We start from the raw sequence: 23297 nt of genomic DNA, 5'->3' as shown, positions 1-23297 counted from the left end.
ATTCTTGGGAAATTGTGGGTGATATTTAGTTATTTTATTATATAAATTTCTACGAATATATGAAATATGACTAATATGAGTCATTAATCAGTAATTGTGTATCATTTCCTAAACTACAAAGTTCTTTCTATAAAATTTAATTTTATACTTTAATTTTTTATTAAAATTGTATTAAAATATTTTAATATAATTTGCCTGCTTTTTCTAAATACATAATATTACTATGATATACGTATCGTTGTCTGCTATCATTAGAAAATGATAACATGTATTAGGAGATGACATTATTTCTTTCCCTAATTAGAAATTTACATCTTTTTTTTCAAAATTTCCGGTTACATAATATGTATACGAGTATATAAAATAGAATATAACATGTAGTAAATAGGTAGATACTATTATATTTTAAATGAAGAATACAACTTTAAAATATAATAAATTTAAAGCTTGTAAAAATTTTCATATTCTAAGGTATAAAAAAAAAACATATGCGTACGATATTATGATAGCTGGTAACAGATTTATCATTTATTTATAAATTATTTTTTTGATTACACTCATGATATAAGAGATACAACAAATATTTAATTAATTTAAACAATTCTTTAAATCGTCTACCTTTATAATAATAACATTTATTTAAATTTTTGATGCGTTAATTAGCCATTTGGTATGTGTCAAAGAGAAATATTTTGATTTCCGATAAATGTAAGTGTTAACACTATTATATAATCTTGCGTGTACTTATATTTGTACGTGTAACCGTTAAATGTATATTCCTATATCTAAAAATGATTTGTTGCTAATTCATTATTTATACAATGACGTTTACAGGATATTTTTTATGTGATTTGCTTCCAGAGAATTATTACGACACAGTGATGTTAGATTCAACGACAATGGTACAATGACTTATGTGGCCACAAGAACAGCCGTGTTCTTGCCAGAAATGACAAACATTAGTTTGGACGCTAAATTAATACTACCCAACTTTGCCGCATTGGTACGTAATGAAAATATGAAAAACTGATTACGTGTAATGTCAATATTATTATAATAGCAATAAACATTATTATTTACATCAAATATTACAGTCAATAATAATTAAATCGTTAAAAAGATGTAAAGCTTTGTAATTTATATAATTATCAATAAATACAGTTTCCAGAAACAACACAAAAATTCATTAAAAATTAATTTTAAAATAATATCACAATTTATGTTAATTTGAAATAATGATTGTAATAATGTTACACGAAATGAATCAATTAGATCATTAGTATTTTTTGTTAATTACAATATTAGGTATAAATACTGTATCATTATTATTATTATTATTATTATTATTATTATTGTCAGTTTAAAAGTTACAGACTTACAGACGTTACACTATAACACGTGAATGTTACATTATATTATGGATATTTATTTTTTTTTAATCGATAACAAATAAAATAAAATACTTTATTTTTATATCTTTAAAATTTTTAGTTTTTAATTCGATATAGGTAATACTCAAAAATTTAATTAATTAATTTTTTATTGTTTCAATATTATATGTTTATGTTTTTACAGTGTATTTTAAAATACTTAACAATATATTTTTCTTTCAAAATTTAATTCAAAACTTTTTTATGTAAAAACATAATTTTTGCCAAAATCATGATTAAAAATTTTTAGATATTTCATATTTTAGTAATCAATAATACAAATGATAAAAACATCAGTGATTTGAAAAAGTGTATAATAGCATAGGTAATTTTTGACTAGGTATTCTATTTTGAGATTACTAAAACTTTGGATCTCTGAGCCAATAATATATTTCTGTAGAAAACCTTAATGAGTCACAATTTTAATAAACCTTAGCACATTTTAATTTATTTTAAAATATAAATAGTGAATTTTATAAATTAAGTTTGAATGATTTATTTATTTAATTATTTTAATGACTTAATGACTTAATTATTTTATTTTTTAATTTATATATATATATTATATATATTAATATTATGCATACAGAAAAATTTTTTTGTGATACCTAGTTTAATTTAATAAATACAATTAGGCTTTAAATACATTTATTTTATAATTTTGATTATTTTTCAAACAAACATTACTGCGTCTATAATTTTATCTAAAAAATTTAACTGTATAATAAATATAATATTTTAATAACATTTTGCGTTTAGAAAAAATAAGTATCATATAAAAATTAAAATAATTTCTTTATAATAGTTAGTTGCTTAATGAATAGTTCTAAAAACTAAACATTTAAAAATATAATAATAATTTTAAAGTTTAAACATGATAAAGCAAGTAATATTCATGACTCATAAGAATAATTGATTGACAATTACTTAAGATAAGATAATATCATATTTTAATATTAAATTAACAAAAAATTAATATTTATTGTGCCTATACAATAAATTGATTGCAATATAACTTTTACCAGTTTTTATTTATTTATTTTTATTTTTACACAGGGAATGGCATCATATTTATGGGATGCTTCTTATTTTACTAAGTATGGTTTTAAATTAATGATGGATATGTTGGATACAAAAATGTTTATCAAGACATCTATTAATGATTGTTTATGGAATTTAACTGACCCGTTAGTCCAAAAAGCAAAAACCATGATGCCTGGTTTAGTTCCTGAAGAAAATATGGGTATATTATACCAGGTAGTTAATTTATCAACATTTTTAATTAATATTTTCAAAAAACCAAAAAAAATTAATGCATTCAATAGATGATATTTATTCTATATAATAGAATAGTATTATACTCTATTGTATGTTTGATAATTATATTAATCACACGTAAATAATAATCACAACAAAAGTGAAAAATGAATGTGTTACAAATATTCACAATTTTTACCAGTAGCCAATAGGTACCTGTTTTATTTATTTTTATGATTTAATATCCTTACATAATAAGTTAAATATTAGAAAATTTTATACTTTTAAATATGTTTAGATTTATAACAAATTTACGGATGAAGTTACCGTATTCATGGGTCCGGAAAATGGGCGAAGGTTTTTCACAGTAGATAAGTACCATGGTAAACCTAATCTTGGAATTTGGGAGGATTCAAAGTGCGATAGTGTACAGGGTTCTTCTGAAGGTGTTACGTACCATCAGTTTGTATCAAAAAATGACACATTGAAATACTTGAGAAAAACCATGTGCCGAGTGACACCATTAAAATATAAAAGTACGTGCAGAAAATCTCAACATGTCAGCTTGTAATTTAAGTTTTAATATTAATACTTTTTTTTTTAGATGAAGTGACCAAATCGGGCATGACAATGTACAAGTTTATTCTCCCAAATAATGTCTTTTCTCATCCACAAACTGATCCAAGCCTAGAAGACTGTTTTCATAATCCAAAATCAATTCCTCTTCTTTCTGGGCTCTCTGATGTATCGCCGTGTTATTATGGTATGTAATTGAAAATAAAAATATTAAATTAAAATCAAACAAAAAAATTAAATTTTAGATTTTCGCATTATCTTATTATATTAAATTAAATGTTAAAAGGACACATAATAAACTTATCAAATAAAAAAAATTTTTGTTAATAGTGATTTTTACAAGTCATATTTTAACAATACAGCTTGCTTTAAGTCTGAACAAGTAAGTTACAACTATGAATCAATATTCCCTAATGTTAAAATAATGAATTAATTCACCCGTTCGAGCCTTAACAATATTAATCACGGTTTAATTTCGACATAAGACTTCTCATTGAATGAATCGTAACTTCATGAGGACCTTAACAATACATTTTTGATTATAATATGTTGTCATACCTACAGAAAATAAAATATTTATTTACATATATTAATTGAAATATTCAATTTTGAATGAGTGAAGTATATTACAGCTAATATGTATTGTGAAACGCAGAGTAATACTGATTACAATAAACAATAATTATAATCTGTATAAATATTCTATCTTACTGATTTTCATTATACAGGCACCAATAGTATATGTAATTTTACTGGCTTTCGTTTTTAGCACACTGCACACTAATTACATAAATTAATCAATAGGCGTGGATAATAGTGTTTAGTAGAAAGACGTAAAATTAAAAATTATAAACTTTGACACTGTAACGTTATTTGTAAGGGTATAGTATCAAATTAGGTATTATTTTTTATTTGAAAAATGATTTTAACGATATGTCACAATAATTGACATTTATCTTCTTCTAAACTTTATTATTGCTAATTTACATTGTATTATGTAATATTTCAAAAGGGTGAATACATTTTAAAATAGTTATACCACATATTTTTTACATTGATCAATTTCTCTTTTCAAATACATTTTTCACCATAATATAAATACTAAAACATTCAAGTGATTTAAATGATAAAATTGTTTAATTATATATCAACATATACCTACTATATGCACGTAGATATTCGTTAAAAATAAAATTTATAGCGTAGGGAAAAATTCAAATTTAAAGCTATTCATTTTTTTCTTATATAATTTATACTTTACTATACTAAAGACTATAGTAAGAGTAAATATATGTACAAATTATAATTTTTAATTTATCGTTCTATTTTATAATATCCTAAAATACAATATATTAAATATTAAGTACCTACCTGTTGGAGTCATGAAATTTGAATGCATGTTATACGTTATATTTTTACATTTATAATTCAAATAAATTGCTCGGAATTTCAAATATTTTAAATTAAATCTAATTCTTTCTAGTTTTAGATTAATCCTAATCCATGCTTTGGATTAAACAGCATTGACTTAGCAAATAGTTGCATAATTCAAAATACAATTTGAAATAGATTAATATGATCAAAATTATAAAATATAACTACAATAAAATAACAAAAAATACGCTTACATTATATTTTAAAACTACAACTATCTATTTAACATAAAATTATTTTTTTATTTTGCAGATTTCCCTATTGCAGCTTCATTTCCTCATTTCCTCAATGGTGATCAAGCACTGCTAAAATCAATATCTGGATTAAAACCTAATGAAGAAAATCATGGCTCGTACTTAATTGTCGAACCAGTATGTACCAAAAATTTAGTCTTAATAAATTTTTATTTTTGTATTTATATGAAGACTTAAATCTTAGTACAAAATATATTTAAAATAGTTAACAGGAGTTCCAGTCGAAAGTAGAGCTCGTAGCCAAAGCAATCTAGTCATGCACCCCACTAGTGGATTTTCAAATATCGATAAATTCAGTAATATGTCAATACCAATGTTTTGGGCTGAATATGTAAGTAATCAAATTTCATTATGTAACAGTATCATAAGATTTGTGACTTATGTGCTTTAAAATAATACAATAATAAATTATACTATATCGATAATGACTGTTTAGAAACAAATAGCATATATTTTAACATTTTTTTTTTTAATTTGTATTCATTTTTAGACGTACTATAAATAGTAATACAATTTTCTATTATAATATTGGTATATGAAACTTATGAAAATAAAAATTATTATTTTTCAGAATCAAGTGGGTTTACCTTGGTACATTACAACTCTAATGTATTTCACTGTTATCGTTTTGCCATATACGCAATCAATCGGGAGCATCCTAATGATGATAGCCGGTTTGGCAATGATTGGAAAATCGATATTTGATGCAGTATTTGGTTATAAAAAACCACTATACTCATATAGTTCTTTGGATCTCTTGCCGTCAATTAGTTAATATACGTTTTGTAGACACCTATCAAAAAAGAAAATATCAAAATTTTATTTTTATATAATTTATTTATACACATAGTTTTAAGTATTTAAATTTTATTTCTTATCATTTTATGTTCATCGTATTTTGTCAACTGTGTTTACTCATTAATATATTCTGATAATATGTTATACCTAATAAAAATCATTATTTTTCACCATAAACATTATATGTTTTTAAATAATTTTGTTATGAAGTTATTTTAAATAAACATGCATAATTTCAGCAATAGTTGTAATGCATCATAAAATATTATCTATTAAACAATATTAGTGAGAGTTGATTAAAATGATTTCGTCTGTTTATAATGTCTAATTTTAGGTAAGTGACTTAGGTATCACAAATAACGTTTCTCAAATTTATTGATAATGTCGATATATTCTAAAAATTACTGTAGTTCCTAATCTCTCTTGATAAGCGGTCACCTATTGGTTATAACAATTATACTATTAAAACATTTTTAGAAGCAAATTAACTAGATAATCATAGATAATTTATTTTATTTAATAGAAGTCTAGTCAATCAGAAGTAGGATAGTAGGAACTCAAACACGGCATTACAATACAAAAATACGATGCTGATCAGTAATCTACTCGTATAATGATCAGTCTACAAGAAATGGCGTTTTGAATATTACCTATTATAAAATAATATATATATCAAGTTGGATGCTTTAAGCCGAAAAAGTTTTAATTTTAATAAAATTAGATATTTTAATGGAAAAAAAAATTAGTTATTATATTGTAATTTAAAATATATTAATCGTAAAATCTTGAAACTTTACGCTGCTTCGATTATCACTATTTTCACTATACAGTAAAGATTTGAAAATATTTAGACTACGCGGTTTACATTATTGACTTATATAATTTAAGTTAATGTATTGTTAACAGTAATAGTTACGTATAAGTATATAGTTATAGATGTTTTAATTATTGTTAAAATGGTAGTAGATATATAATAATTATTATTTTATTGTTTATAAAATATTTTTGACAAAAATTACTTCAGCATACACGCGTATAATGTATTGGTCTATAACTAATAGAAAAATAAATTATTAACAATAATTAAAATAAATTATAAAATATTCTTAGAAATAGAGACTAACACCTTTTCCACTCAAAAACGTTTTTCATATGCAATGATTATTGTCATTGAATTGGTACAAATTTACAACTTTCTTTACTCGAAATCTACAGTTGAACGAATTTTGGTATATTTATTTTAAAATATTTCAACTAATTCAACAATGGTATTTAAAAATTTTACAAATAGTATTATTTAAAAATATAATTGATGACACCTTATTATAGAAGTGTTATTTTAATGATCTAAAATATATTTTTAAACTATAAATATAATAATTATACTAAGTGATGATCAAGTTTTATTTAAGTTGTGGTATTTGTTTTATCAATAGTACCTACCAGAGAATATTGTAAGCTTTTATAGTTGTTTAAACTAATAATAAATTATTGCTATACTTGCTTTTATACTACTATACATTATTTAGCCTTTTATATGTTATAAGTTATAAGTATATAGTGTATACCAATGTATAACTTATGTAAAACAATATCTCTTAATTATAAATAACAGTATTGCTTTACTTAAGAACATTCTTATAATAATAATCGCAGAAACATCGTAATAGTGAACTGGCTTAAACAATTAAAAGTTTAACAGGCAACCACAAATACATCTGTCATAGTATTAAAATAAAAATACTAATACAGTTTAAATTTCAAACCAAATCTCAAAATAATTAAAATCAATTAGAGGGCACTCGTTTTAAACGTAACAACTACCATCCACAATGACTACACATGAACACCTAATCGAAAGTGTATTACAATCTACACAGAAATTTAACTGCGGTTCATCAATTATTACATTATTACCTTCAATTTTATTTCTTTATTACTTCTGGCGTTTATCCGAAACATATATAGTAGCATATATGAATCCAAATCAAAGACAACGCCGTCTGCATAGAGTTCCGAAAAATACATGGTGGACATTCTGGCTGAAGGTACTTACGATATAATCATAGTTGAAATATTATTTTTAAATTATATTTTATTAATAAATTTTATCATAAATTAATGTGTATGGTTTAAAAGTGTTAGAAGTAAGTAGTAACTATTATTAGAAGAGCAATAAAACGACGCAACAGTAACGATTTGTAAGGGATTCAATATAGGCAATTTAGATGAAATAATTACAAGGATGATAATAACTCAAAAAGTCATTTAAAATCATTTTTATAAGAGTTTTAAAGTGGTTTATAATATTATTATCGCGTTTGCTTATTATATAATCCGATATTTTTTCAAGAATAAAATATAGTTTCGTGCTTCATCGGTTGCTATCTGTAAAATGTTATTGAGTAGGTCTTAATGTAAAACTATTTAAATAATTGTATATTTATTTTGTTAGAGATCGTTTTTTATTATTTATTTCGTATAAAAATAATCACATATACCTATATATAATTATAAAAGAATATAAAACTCAAATAAAAGTTAAATAAAGTTTAGAAAAAATTTTTAATGACCAATTTATAGCAATTTATTGTAAGACGTAATCGTTAAAAATACAATATATAAAACAATGTACTTAGCTATATTGTTATATATCTAATAAATAACTAATATAAAGGAATTTTCTTTCAAGTCTTTTAAAATACGAAATTATTTTACGTTTATTATGTGAATGTTGTTTTTACAAAAAAATAAAACTTTTATTATTAATTTAAATACTTTTATTTGTAGATAACACTTACTTCAATGTTAGTATGGAGTGGTAGTCAATGTTGGACAGATGGATTAGTACCTATACTTAAAGTTTACACGTTAGTTTTTCTTACAATGGTACGTAGTTATTCGTTTTTATTATATTATTAGAAATAAAATATACATAAAAGAAAAACCAATTAATATGATTAAGCATCTTTATTATTATTTATTACATTTTTTAATAAACCCAACGTTTTTATATGCTCTTTAATTGAATAATATTATTTTAAATACTCCGCATGATAATATGATAATTGAAGAGATTATGCATTTTTCATTCATATAGATAAACAAGTGCTTAGAATCACAGTATAAAATGAACCAAACTACCCTGAAATTACTGGAATGTATTTGTAATTTAATCGTTTGTTATTCTGTTGTGGCTTTCATACGCTGGTGTTACGTTTATGTTGACAATAACTATCAATACACAAGAAGAAGATCGAGAATACGCCGAATATACAACTGGTAGTTAAAATTACGTACTATAGTATTTAAAAAATACACGAATAATTTTGTATTCTTGTAAGATCTTAACGTCAGGTATATTATTAACATTTCTAAACTTAAAAAAAATATTAAAATACAAAGCCTAATCAAAACATTTATTAATACTTCAATTATAACATAGTTAACCTTAACATTATATTAATTTATAAAATTAAAACTTGAACTTTTAATATTAAATTGAAAAACATTAATATTCATCATAAAGATAAATAATTAATTAAACTAATAAATAATATAATTGTTAATCGTTATATAAATTAGATAACAATAAAATCCCAACGATTACAAGAACAATATAATTAATATATTTTATTAGTATGGCTCGGTAGTTATAGGATTTGCATATTGTTCTATTTACTCTCAATTTATAATAGACCAAGCTAGACATCTGAACTATGAGATGAAAAGTTTAAAAATCGAAAATTTAAAATTCACATGTTGCATATTTCGTCAATTTTAGAAAAAAGTGAATATTATCATTATAATATATTATTATTATTGTAAACAGTCATAAAAATAGATATTTATCGTTTCTGTCATCACATTTCAGGAAAATAACCATAAAAATGGTGTTTTCATTTTCTTATTTACCCTATCTCGTATATCATTTTTGAGGCCGATATCCTGTCAGCGTTAAGTCATATCCATGGTTTGACTAGCCTGACTTCTTGTTTCACCTATGTTTAACTTATGATTAACATATTTATTGTTTATTCTTTAGTGAACTTATTGTACACGATTGATATTTTACAGTATTTTTAAAATTTAAAAAGATGTTTTTTCTGAGTTTGAATAATTTGCATATTTAATATTTTTTAAACATGTTTTATCTGTTATAGATCCTATAATTTCCGAGTGCCTAGTCTTACTTATTATTTATTTGAGTAGATACTATTTAATTAGGATCAGACAGGTTAATATTGACAAACTAAATAAGAGTGTATAAATTTAATCATATCTAATTATAAGATCTTTATTATAAAAATTGTATTTAACAATTTATTTATTAAGTAAAATGCCTAAAAATATACTAAAAAGCAAAAATAAAAGATTTTTGTAAACTTCTGCATTTGCTTTATACATATATATTACTGACTACTGATGTCTGTATAGTGAACAGTTATTTTTTTCTGATTGTAAACGTCATCTAAGTTTTTTTTTTCTTGAAATAAGTATAACATATCTTTGGAATTTCTTAAATACTTACAAATTAGAATAAATACAAAATCATTTATTTTTATTCAGGCGAACACTTATTCCTGGGAGAGAAACAAGCGAACTAGGAGAAGACGGTTATTTGTTAATGCAAACTATTTTACCTATAGAACCCCAACAACGTCCAGAGTTGGTGGAAAATAACAATCCGAAAAAATTGAAACTTACTCAAAGTTGTCAATTGTCCACAAAATATACGTCAATTATTCCAAAAGTAATTGTGAGACGTAAATCCATATAAATTTTAAATCAAATTGTATAAGCATAAATACTATATTTCAATGATAATTTAATACACAATCAAAGTACTTCTATAATTATTTAAATTGTGGTTGTCCCTAAATTGTATTTTCTCTGTTCTGATAAAACGTATTATCTAGCTATTGCTATTATTTTTTTCATATAATAAAGAAGTGTGTTTAATAAGTATATTACACATTTTTTTCAAGTTGACAAGGATTGTCTTAGAGATGGCGCAGTTTACCATGTTTACCATTCTAGTTTAAATATTTTCATGCATATTTCCAAAAACACCAGGCATGCATTACACTCAACGTACAGGATTACATGCTAGTTGCGTCCCAAAGACAGAAATTGCAATAAGTGCCAAACGAATATTATATTCGGGATGCGCATTTGCGGAATTAAAGAGCACTGGGACAAAAATAGTGCTCGAATCCAGTTGGACTTCGTAATGCTTATATTCACTACCTACGTCCCCTTAATAATTTAGGGTATATTATTAAGTGTTTATAATGCAACTAAAAAGTATATTTTTATTTTATTTATTAGTAACAATACGTTATTATGTACCTTATAATTTTTTAAGTTGTATTACCCGTATACAGTATACACGTAATATAGGTACCTAATAGACAACAGTTTTAGCCTTATAGCTTACACAAACATAATAATAATAATAATAAAATATATATTTATTGATATCAAACAAATAATATAAATAAACACTGAAAATGATACAAATAAATTGTTAACAAAATATTATATAAAGAATTTGTATGTAAAAATAATATCCATTACAGATAGTTAGGTGTATAATAAATAAAATTAAACTAATAAATTAAAATTCTCGTGTATTTTGGGTAAGTAATCAAATTAAAATTCATGATTTGATGAATTTTTTTGTACAAAATAATACTTGACAATTTTTTGTTACTTTTACGAATTTCAGTAAACAATACTTAATTACTTACTTTAAAACCTAAATCCTAATCGTTATAATTCCTATTTTAGTTATAATACGAGTAGTTCGTATGCATTTTCAAGAGTTAAGATATCAATAGTTTCAACTTAAAATTAACTTTAAGTTATTGGTTGCTAATAACGTTTTATAAGATTATGTTGTAAATTACAGGTCTATAAAATTATGTAAATTAAAGTTAATAATGTGAATTTAAAGTATTAAGGTAAATGATTGGTATAATCACTAAATATGTGAATACGCGTTCTAAACATATATTTGGAAGTGAATGTTATTGGTACTTTAGAATAAAGTTAAAAATTCACAATCACAATACTATTCTTAGTAATTACGAAATAATTAAAAAAAACGAGAATTTTTACACAAACGTAGTTTTTAACAAAAATAATTTTCTGTTTTTGTTTTAGTTCAAAAATGAAAAATCATATTAATCACAGATATTTAAAATTTTTACCAAATGTTTATATTATAATTTCCACTATACCATGATATACATTGGCTTTTTTTTTAGCTTTTCATAGACATTTTCAATTTTTTATTTCTTTTGTTTTCTCTATAAGTATATTTATGTTGATTTAAAAATCTATGAAAATTTATGAAAACATTTTTTTTTTTTATAATTTCTAGTCAAAATAAAATAAAAATTTTTAAATTAATATAATATATATTGTCATTCAAAAAGTTAAAAAATTTAAATTTATAACAATAAAAATATATAATTTTTTTTTAATGATGTTTTATTTTGACTATGGAAATTATTTGGAAAACATTTTTCAAAACCGTTAATAAATTTTTAAATAATGAGTGTTGACCGATAAAAGAATCACTCTGTATATAACGTATAAGTCTAATTTTTTTATAAACATTTTAAGATAAAATAAAATTTAATATTTTTTTCTGGGAGGGGGGGGGATTTGATCAACCTACTGTAATACTAATAATAAAATCAATTAATTTAGTAGCAATACAAAAAATGTATCATTTTGTATACGTTTTAGTGATATAGGCCGAAAAATTGTCTCGGCTCAGAATTTTTATCGTGTTCAATAATTAATGATTGGATTCATATTTAACACATTAATTCAAATTAAAATGATTTCAATGACGAGCTACATTTGAGTACTTAACACTTACTGACCTTACTGTATAGCAGATCAGTTACTTAGGTACTTAACTACTTATTTTGTATTCTAACACTATTCTAGTGTATAGCTATTATGTAAACTGATTATTGTTATTTGTGAACAACGCTTGAAATTAATACCAATTTCTGTATAAATTATTTTATTTCATAAAAAAAAAAAAAGAAGAAGATAAAAAAAGAATAGTAAAAAAAATGTAAAATGTTTAGGTATTACCATACCTACCTAAAAAAATTATTTAAATAATGTTTGAAATACTTGAAAACGTTTCTAAACAATTTTTTCATTATGTTACATGCAGGCCGTTATTTGTATCTATTAATAATTATAATAATAAGTTCATGATGATGTGTGCGTGTTGGACATTTTTGACATTAATTATTAGGCATTTTTTGTATACCTACCTACTGTTTTTTAACCTAATGTTACCTAATGTTAATTGTTTTAACTAATAACACTGATTGATTGATTTCTTTTTGATATGAATATAATATAATCATCAATACAGAACCGTCAGTAGGTACCTGAATAGTCGAATACACCTATTCATTCGAAAATATGATTATACATTTTTAAATTAATTTATTGACAAAATGTATTTTATCACAAATTACACTGTTGATGGTTTTTACACATGTTATATAGTAGTTCTTTGTATAGGATCTAAAAAAATAATACTTAAAATATTACCTTTACGGATAAATGGGAATAGGATTCATATTATTTAAATAAATAATATATAATAGTATATACTTTATATAATTCATTTTATGGTTTACGTAGGTAGGTACCTACTTCTATAAATGTATTGTATAAATGTAGTAAACCGTAAACATGAAATAAATTTTGATATTAATATTACTATACAATAAATTACATAAAAAATAAATTATAATCATTATACTTATACATGATTACATGAATCATAAACACTGGAATAGAATATTTAACTTTTCATTATTAAGATTATAATTCATAATAAGATGATTAAATTGATACACAAAGTATTTTACATCTGTGGTATTATTATTTATTTATTATTTATTTATTTTTTTATTATTCACTATATACCTCCATGCTATTTAATTTGATAAGCTGTTCCACAGTATCATAAAATTGATAATAGTTATCATTCAAAGATAACTTAGAAAAACTTTTGTCAATACTAAATAGTCAGTTATGTAGGTAATTAATTAATGTTATATTTTCGCCTACGATCTATTATTTTAAAGTATGTTTTCCGTTAAATGTTCAAAGTTATATTTATTTAGTCTTATAACCAAATAATCCTACATCAAATGAATAGAACAATTTTTATTCAATTTCAATGACTCACTGGACAACAGAAGGTGAGTTTAAAAATTATTTTTTCATCAACTGTGGGCGTATTTAATTTACTAAATATGAAAAATTTTAAGCTTTCCAGACTCCAGACATTCATAGTAGGTATTGATGTTATTTTTTTATTCATTTTAATTTTGATGTCCTAAAATTTTAATTTGTCATAAATAAATGATATTGTTTTCTACACAATCTGTTGATGGTGAAAGATATCTCAATAATTTACTTGTTTACAACTGTTTAAGGTATGGTGAATTGTATACATTGGAATGAAAATAATGATGTTAAAATCAGAAACCATTCGTTCCCAAGAATGGGTGCCTTTTGTTACTCAACAAGTATTTACGTTAAATATTTAATTTAAAACCCAGTGTTTTTATCAGTAGTTTTTAATTTTTAGCAAAGGCTCAGGAATTTAATTCAAATTAATGGTTACAATCTTTGTGATGATTCAGAATGTGCAGCTAACAAGTCTTCATTTTATTATACATTACATTTAACAACTATGTGTGCTCCTTTGTATACTAGCGAAAAAGTCTGTGGTCGTAATCCAAAATGGACAAAAATGGATATTTGTAGTTCAATTGGATCTGCTAAAGGTATTTAAATACTAAATTTTTATTCTATTAAAATTACAACTTTAAAATATGTATCTAGTATTATTATATACTACTTGCTTATTTATCCTATGATAACGTACAATTAATATTGATCTATATACCAGAACTTTGTTTAAGTCCATTTGTTTTTAAAATTTCCAGATTTTATAATTAATTTAATTTAATTTAAGCATATAACTGTTTAGGTATTTATTATTTAGGTGCAATATAATTTCACTAAAAAGGATTTTGCTTAAATGAACATTTGTCTAAGTAAAAAAATCACTAATCATAGAATTTAAAAAGATAAATACTATTTAAAACAGAATAAAATAGTATACTCATTACCTGATAGGTACTTTCCTGTTATATGAGACTATAGCTATTATTTACAGGCATACAACTCCAGCAAATTTTAAAAAATAGGATTTAAACATTTGAATGTAAACCAAAGCAAAAATGTCATAGATCTTCTAAGTAGAGTACACATTTAAAAAATAAAACACCTTTTGAAATCAGAAAAATGGCAAAACAAAATCATTTATTATTGTAAAACTCTTACATTTAACATCTTATCTATATTAAAAAAATTTCACAAAGAATCAAACATGATTTTTTAATATAAATGAAAATAAGGTAATTTGTGATAATAAGAGCTTTCCTATAAGCAGACAAATCTGGTAGTTTTAATAACAGAATTGAGATGTTTCTCAAAACAAGATAGTCCCGTATAACAGAAGTACTCATTGCCCACTGCATACTTATAAAATTAATAAAATGTTCACATGCACATATTTTTTATAAATATTGTTATAAGTATACGTTCCAAAACACCTTTAATTGTAACAATTTAGTATTATTTAAAACAGCGGTTCTCAAACTTTTTTGTTCGCGGAGCCCATATATTCCTAAAAAAAATTACGGAGCCCCAAAGATCAGAAATGTCTATATGAGACAACAAAAATTCATAAATAAATTATGTAATTATAATTAACAATTGTAAATGATTTGCTTTTTATTTTTATTTTCTGTAAAATACGAATATATACGATCCATTTGAATTTTTATTCACAAAAAAAATTGTTAACAATAAAAACAATTGATGGTAAAATAGGAAACACGTAATACGAAATACACACCGAAATAACAATATTTGCGTCAGCGGCCGATGAATAACGAGTAATGACTGAAGAATCAAGAAATTATTAGAACTTCGTAGAATGTAGATTGTACTATTGTAGATAAGTAAACTAAATAATTATCGTACAACATATCAAATGAACAAAAAACCCGACTTTTATCTAATCTCATTTTGACAATGACACAAAATATGACATATGTGGATTTATAAATATTTTAAAGTTTTAAACGTTTAAAATAATTCATATTGGTACGGTCTAAATAATATTGATTATAAAAATAAAAATTTAACTAAGAAATATAATAATAATTTAATAATTTAAATTTAATAAATACAAATATTCTCAGGGAGCCACGGAGCCCCTAGACTACTCTCGCGGAGCCCTAGGGCTCCGCGGAGCACAGTTTGAGAACCGCTGATTTAAAATATTAACAATAACATTTCAGTTATTTGAATAAATATTTCCTGTATGGTATTATTTTTCCAATAAATAGAATTCTAATTAATTGTTTTAATATACACATTTTATGTTGGTATTCATATTTTAATTTAAAATTTGTTCTGCTATGTAGTATATTCAAATAACTTTGTAACTTTACAGCTGTTGTAATACGATTGTGGAGAACTACAGATGACCAAACCAAAGTTTTGTTTGTTTGGGGAATTGAACTTAGTGGTCTTTTGTATATAACCCCAATGTCATTAGATCCAAAAATGTTTCATTCTAATTCTTTAGTATTTTGTATGACTGGAGGAAATTATACTGCTCCACATTGCATAGCTGAAGATCAGCCTACTTTAGCTCGAATTACTCATCTTACTTTACCCTCAAAAGATGTAAGAATAAGTGGTACACTTTTACAACTGACAAGGTACTATTTAATAAAAATTAATCAATCTTAATATTAATTTTAATACATATTGCATTTGTTAAAGAATGCATAATATTCAACGAATCACTAGTAAACAAAGAGAAGCAGCTACTTTATTAAAAGAAAAAATAGTTCAAGGTGAAATTGGTTTAAATGAAAATCGAACAGGAAGACATCAAAGTGCTACTATACGCAGATTGATGAATAAAGAAATTGCCCAAAAACCATCTCGTCAAAGTATTTTATGTCGGAGAAAAGAAATTGAGTTGGTAAAATTTAGAGTATTGTTGTTATGTCAAGAAAAATCTCGTAAAATCGTTCTTCTTCGTAATAAAACCCAAACTAGCAAAAGATTTTATGATGCAAATTTTATAAAAAGTAAGTTGATTTCATTTAATATTTTCATAAGTATTCACTAAAATGCTTATTATAAAATAATAAGCTTTTATAGTATGTATTTAGTACCTATTGTCTGAATTATTTTATCTAAAACATTTAAATTATGCATTATTTAAAATTAACTGTTTTTAATAGTCTTAAATTGCTTTGTTTTTCATTTAAATCATGTAGTAAAATAATATTTTTTACTTAAATATTATTTTTAGTTATTATCCACATTAGACTATAAGGTACTAAGGAGAATAAAAAGAATAAAAAATATTAAATTATTATTATCAAGACGTACAAACTACTGGTTTCTAAGGAACATTTTTTAGACAACTTCTTATTTATCCTTGAAAATTAGCTTTGTCGTTCTATTGTTAACAGTAGTTACCTGCTTAAAACAGTATTTCACTCACCATTTCACACTCAATTTACCCGTAATTAGATACTCCATTAATAATAATTATTATATGGTTATAATTATTTTTGACACACCTTTCCATGTGAAAATTTAAAAGAAAATCAAGCACTTATCAGGCAAGAACATCTTATATGGTAGTGTATCTATAATACTATAAACTAACATATAAGCTAAAGCAGTGTTTCCCAACCCTTTTGTAATGACAAGCTATAAATTTACTGATTGTTGGTTACGCGACCCACCCCCACCAACACTAAAAAAAAATTTTATATTGTACTGAACTGCCTGATAAAACTGGTTAATTGGTATCACCGAATGTGGTTTTACAAACAATAAATTTATCCATTAGAAAAATTAAAACTTAATTTACATTATATAAAATTTGAGTATTTAAAAATGAGCATAAACTAAAACTTTTTGTTTGTACCTACTCTCATAGTCTTTATATACTGTTAATTGCTCAACTGTATGAAAAATTGATTGATATCACATTGACAGTCATTAGCACATATACAAATAGGATAGAAATATACTAAAGATATATTGATATCTACATTACAGAATTTACAATACTAGCTTTACTGCACATTATTATTATTTATTATTGTAACGGTATCAAATAAAACATAACTCAGGCATTTAAAAATTTTCTGTTAAAATTATTTTCATATATATTTTAATTGTTGTCACTCTCAAACAGACAACTACGTCACAAAAAAATACGTCACAACATTTATCTCGATTTGTATTTTAACAAATTATTCTAATTTTCCATAACATTTACAAGAGATCGATCAAGGCACATTTTTATAATTTTATTTATTTAATTAAATATTTACGCTTGAAATTATGCAAATTTTTGAAAATTTTAAAAACATTTATTGCAATTTAAGTTACAAAAATTAAAAATATAGCTCAATTGTTCATATTACTGAAAACCCAAATAACTTTTCAAAATTAAAATAGTGACGATTTTCAACATGTATTGTTAGAATTAAAAACTGTAGTTTTTATGAAAAAAAAAAATATACGTTTTTGAGGCCCTTTATACATAGGTAAAAAAAAAATATAAGTAGTTATTTTTACAGTATCATATATATTACATAATATGATTCACAAAACTACAAACATTATTTAATGTTTAACAATTGGTTTGATTCATAAATATTAAATAAAAATTGTATTAAGTATTTCATATAACTTACTCAATTGATTTAGCCAGTTCAAGTAACTTGAAGTTAAAAGTTATTAAATTAAATTAATGAATTAAAAGTGTATATTTGATCATAAAATCTGCTTTTAATTATTAATAATATTTTTTTTATTGATGTAAACATCAATTAATTATTGATAAATAAATTATAAAAACTAAAAACAAAAAATGTTAGCTATGTGTAAAATATTAAATAATTTGTAATTAATATTTATTTATTACATTTACTTTCTTGATTTCAAATATTAAATAATAACTATTCATGTTATTTAAAATTTAAGATATTGTAAAAAACACTGGTCATATATTTTTTTTTGTGAGTACAATATTTTTGTTTAAAAATAAGAAATGAAGAAAAAAATAATAATAAACATTATATTATTAGTATGATTAATTGTATATTATACGGTGAAAAAATCAAAAAAATAATGAACAAACCCGAATTAAAAAAAAAAAAAAAAAAAAAAATTAATAATTTTGTTATAATTTTATAAGTGATGAAATACATGAGTATTTTATGACTATTAATTATATAAAACTTATATCATTTATTATAATTAAATATCTTTTTTTATTGTATTATAAATAGACAACAAGCTGGTTGAAATGAACGAAACACTTTGCATTGATATACATCAACTAAAACAATTGAGTAATACATCTAACTCAATTGACACACTATCAGCACTAAATAGTCAACTTATTTATCGGAAAAAACAACTTATTTCAGAACTAAACTTTATATATCCTATAACCGAGGTAAAAATTAATTATTATTAAATTGTAAACAGGTATTAGAAATTTCATAAATTTAAACTTTTTATATTTTATATTCTGTAATTAAACAGTTTTTGAGGAACATTGTATTAAATTTTTTGGTATTTTTATCTTCTGAATAACTTGTAATTGAGATTTTTAAGAAAAATATAAAATTTTAAATGCCCATACTGAAACCATAAAATCAAAAAAAAATGTACAAAGGCAATTATTTTTTATAGACATCTTAAGTTCAAATATGGACAGAATTACTTCCTTAAACAATTAATAGCGCTATTAATTAATTAATTATAATTTAAAAACAGAATTTTTGGGAACAAAAGGTAACTTTTACATATATTATATTATTATGAATTTTACTATACACAGTGATATTTTTGATTTGTTTTTAGATATTCTCTATTTATTCTATGAATTTATTTTTGCTGATTACAATATTTATAGAGAGATAAAATTAAATTTTGAGTTATAAAAATTAATATAATGTGGTATAAATTATATTAATCTACTGTAATTCTAAAAATAAAATAAATGGCTTAATAATAGGTATATCAAAAAAAAAACATATCAAGAAATATACCTAATGATATCAGCTGAGAAACCATCTTCACTCAGAATCGTTTTTCATGTACAATTATATAATATCATTGAATTCAAAATTAACATACTCGACACCCTTGTATGGTGATAAATAAGCTTTTATAATTTCATTTAGGTCAATATAATAATTTTTGTTTATAGATAAAAATTATTTGATTCTTTCACATTTATATCATAACAAAATTAATTATCAAAATATTTATTTATGTATCATTTACTTTATACCTTTTAAATATATATTTTTTCTTTCATGATTATTTTTGAATTATAAAGTTCTTTTACTATCCAAATTTTTATGCATTGTGTATTTTAATACAAAAATTACATTTACTGAAATATTACAGAATATTTAACTTTAACAAATTATATTTTTATTTAGGTATAAAAAGGTAATATTTTAGTATAATTAGTAGCTCATATTTGTTTTTTTATTATTAATATTGTATTGAACTTAACTTCAGTTACAAGATCCATTTACTACTAGCTCTATTTTATTAATTATTCACATTTTTATATTAAATATGTACAAAAATAAAATAATTGAATTTGTTGATTGATCTTGAATCAAGGCCAATTAATTTTGTTATTTATTGTGTTGGACTGATCATTTCCTACTTTTTAACACAAAGAATTTTTCAATAGATAATTTTTTTTTACAAACTTTTTAATTTTTACTTTATCTGTTTTTTTTTGTTTTTTTTATGACACTCAATAAATAACTAATTTTTAGTTTTTTTTTTTTTTAAATCAATACAGGTCAACGAAAATATTTCAATATGTGATGTTCATCTTCCAAACTCAGAAAACTTTGACGGCTGTAATGATATTCAATTGAGTATTGGTCTGGGTTACGTTGCGCATTTAATTCTTATGATATCCTACTTTTTAAATATTCCATTAAGATATCCAATTAATCACGTAGGGTCACGTAGTAAAATTATTGATCATATTTCAATAGATCTACAAGATAGAGAACGATTGTAAGTTTATACAATAAAATATGTGTAAATTTTAACTAGTTATTTTATTTTCAGATTTCCTTTATTTGGTCGAACTAAAGCTCGATTAGAATTTAATTATGCTGTTTATTTGCTAAATAAAAATATTGCCCAACTCCGTTGGTATAATGGATACAGTACTAATGACTTGCGTACAACTTTATACAATTGTTTAGTTCTGTTGCAACCACAATCAAGTTTGTACGTTTATACTATTTTTTTCTTTTGTTTTAAAAACATAAATGTACCTAATTTAAGCTAATCTAATAATGAATATATTTTCAACTAATAGATATATTTTTATTGATACATAATGATAATTAAGAACCATTAAGAAATATTATGGTTTTTTTTATAAGTAATAAGTGGACCTTGTATCAATATATGTTATCTTGGTCTAATACACTTATGACATAGCAGATCTATATACTAAATTCTTACTTAAATTTATATATAATTAGTATTGTAATGAATTGATTTATTATGTATAGAAAATAATATAAGCTGTACTCAAACGAAGAGTTTTTTTATACATTTATTTTAAAAAGATTTATCAAAAATTGAAATACTTCAGGTATTAATAACTTATTTTAAATTAAAAAATATGGAAATAAATTTTGTTCAAGTATTATTTATATTCCTCTTTATGAGTGATAAATAGTTTTACTTCAATATTAATTATAAATAAACTATAATATGAATTTGATACTTAGATTTGCTATTTTATGCATGCACATCATAGACAACACAAGGGAGAACAAGAGTACAACGCCCTCTTAATTTAAAAATGATTTAAATTAGCTATATTAAAGTATATCTAGACTCATCTTTCCAATCATCATAGAAATCATGTTTTGTTACCATTAATAACCTGTATGACTGTACATAAACATTTTTAGTTTTATGATTTATTAAAATTTTAAATGTTGATTTAATAAATATTTATTTATTTTTGAAAGAAAATAAATTATAATATCTTATTTATTTAATTTGACAGATATTAACTTTAGTAACATATAAACATATTACATAAAGCACTCATTTTTTACATTATAAAAATCCTAATTCTATAACAATAAATCATATTAATGTAAATTTATCTAATTCAAATATTATTTAGATTAAAACTACAAACTTCAAAATTCACATCTTCAAATTCTTCGTTAGAATCTTCTTTAAACATACCACCAAGATCGTCTCGAGATGTTTATAAAGAAGATACTAGTAGTTCAGATGATTCAAAAATAAAAGGAATACCACACTCTTCATCAGATCCGTCACTAACTGAGGATAAAACTCAAGCATATAATGATTTTAACTCATCATAACATGTATTGAATATTACTCGATTTATATTGGCCAATGTTACCGACTGTTATATTAATTAAACATTTTAAGACTGGTCTGTTTGATTACTAAGTAATTTTTTTAATTCATTATTCTTATAATCGTTTATTATATCATAATATAATAATTTTGAATATTTTATTATTATTTATTAATAACCAAATTGAATGCTATTACTATTATTTGTAAGTATTCAACGTTTATTAGTTTTTTACAATATACTTACATAAATATTTAACAATGTAAAAATATATTTTATATTATTATTTAGTATGTATGTTATTATTTATTAGTAATTTATAATAATAGAAGCTTAAAAGTTTTTTTTTTCAACTATATGTCAAAAAATTTTTAAAATGTTAAAATAATATAAAAGTAAGATATAAATTATTTCAGGTATTAAATTTATTCAATAAAATAAATGTAATTTATAAACTATATTGAGAATACAATGTTTGTTAACATAATCTAAGTCAAAGGTCTCCTCCAACCTTTTTTTTAATAGCAGGTCAAATTTAAAATTTCTTTTGACATTGCAAGATAGAATAGTTTAAGATAGCCTGAAAGGTAATAAAATTTAAGAAAGATAAGAAATATTTTATTAACTTATTTAGTTTTATAATTTTAAAAGAGAAAAAAATTATTGTATGTTATGTGACTTAATGAGAAGTTTAAAACTGCTAACATTTAAATATTAAAAAAATGAATTTCCTCTAACTAATATATTTTCTAAATGTCAGATACCTTAACGGAGCAATTTAAAAATGTTTAGATGGGAAATCCCTGGTCTAAGTTATAAAATTCTTGTAATTAATAACATATTCTAACCTTTCTTGATTTATACTATTTTGTCACACAATAATAAATTAATTCTATACTATAAAGTTAAGCTCAATGTATGTAAACAAAATTTTCTTGTATATATTTTAAATTCCGATTAATTTACTTGTAT

At 22.8% G+C, this 23297-nt stretch overlaps 3 protein-coding genes across 7 annotated transcripts in view; all 3 read left to right on the top strand.

The window, feature by feature from the left end:
* LOC112591629 (scavenger receptor class B member 1-like) overlaps positions 1–5896 on the top strand; it is a 40606-nt gene extending 34710 nt beyond the window's left edge. For 2 of the 3 annotated variants that reach the window (XM_025335501.1, XM_025335502.1), the window contains exons 5-11: positions 862–1003; positions 2487–2687; positions 2986–3223; positions 3292–3450; positions 4950–5068; positions 5157–5282; positions 5523–5726. In XM_025335501.1, the coding sequence (XP_025191286.1) occupies positions 862–1003; positions 2487–2687; positions 2986–3223; positions 3292–3450; positions 4950–5068; positions 5157–5282; positions 5523–5726 (1189 nt within the window). Of the gene's footprint in view, positions 1–861; positions 1004–2486; positions 2688–2985; positions 3224–3291; positions 3451–4949; positions 5069–5156; positions 5283–5522 lie in introns of all 3 variants that reach the window. The other variant, XM_025335503.1, reaches the window with a different exon arrangement.
* A 1685-nt stretch (positions 5897–7581) lies between these two features.
* Positions 7582–10529, top strand: LOC112591646. The gene is made up of 4 exons (XM_025335529.1): positions 7582–7797; positions 8540–8638; positions 8850–9031; positions 10319–10529. The coding sequence occupies exons 1-4, from the start codon at positions 7582–7584 to the stop codon at positions 10527–10529; spliced, it is 708 nt and encodes a 235-aa protein (XP_025191314.1).
* A 3305-nt stretch (positions 10530–13834) lies between these two features.
* On the top strand, positions 13835–22443 carry LOC112591585 (UV radiation resistance associated protein). 3 transcript variants are annotated; one of them, XM_025335425.1, is made up of 10 exons: positions 13835–14001; positions 14071–14094; positions 14239–14331; positions 14394–14592; positions 16335–16605; positions 16670–16983; positions 19213–19382; positions 20757–20980; positions 21035–21199; positions 22119–22443. In XM_025335425.1, exons 3-10 carry the CDS (start codon positions 14263–14265, stop codon positions 22324–22326), a joined length of 1620 nt encoding a protein of 539 aa, XP_025191210.1. In that variant the 5' UTR covers positions 13835–14001; positions 14071–14094; positions 14239–14262; the 3' UTR covers positions 22327–22443. The 3 variants fall into 3 exon arrangements, with proteins under 3 accessions (XP_025191210.1, XP_025191209.1, XP_025191208.1); XM_025335424.1 differs by having other exon boundaries at positions 14071–14098; XM_025335423.1 differs by lacking the exon at positions 14071–14094.
* The last annotated feature ends 854 nt before the right edge of the window (positions 22444–23297 follow it).

This window comes from Melanaphis sacchari, unplaced genomic scaffold (genome assembly GCF_002803265.2).
Source record: "Melanaphis sacchari strain LSU unplaced genomic scaffold, SCAv2.0 Contig13_pilon_pilon, whole genome shotgun sequence".
Classification (NCBI taxonomy): domain Eukaryota; kingdom Metazoa; phylum Arthropoda; class Insecta; order Hemiptera; family Aphididae; genus Melanaphis; species Melanaphis sacchari.
Note: the sequence above shows the minus strand (reverse complement) of the source record. Positions and strands in the feature narration are given on the sequence as shown.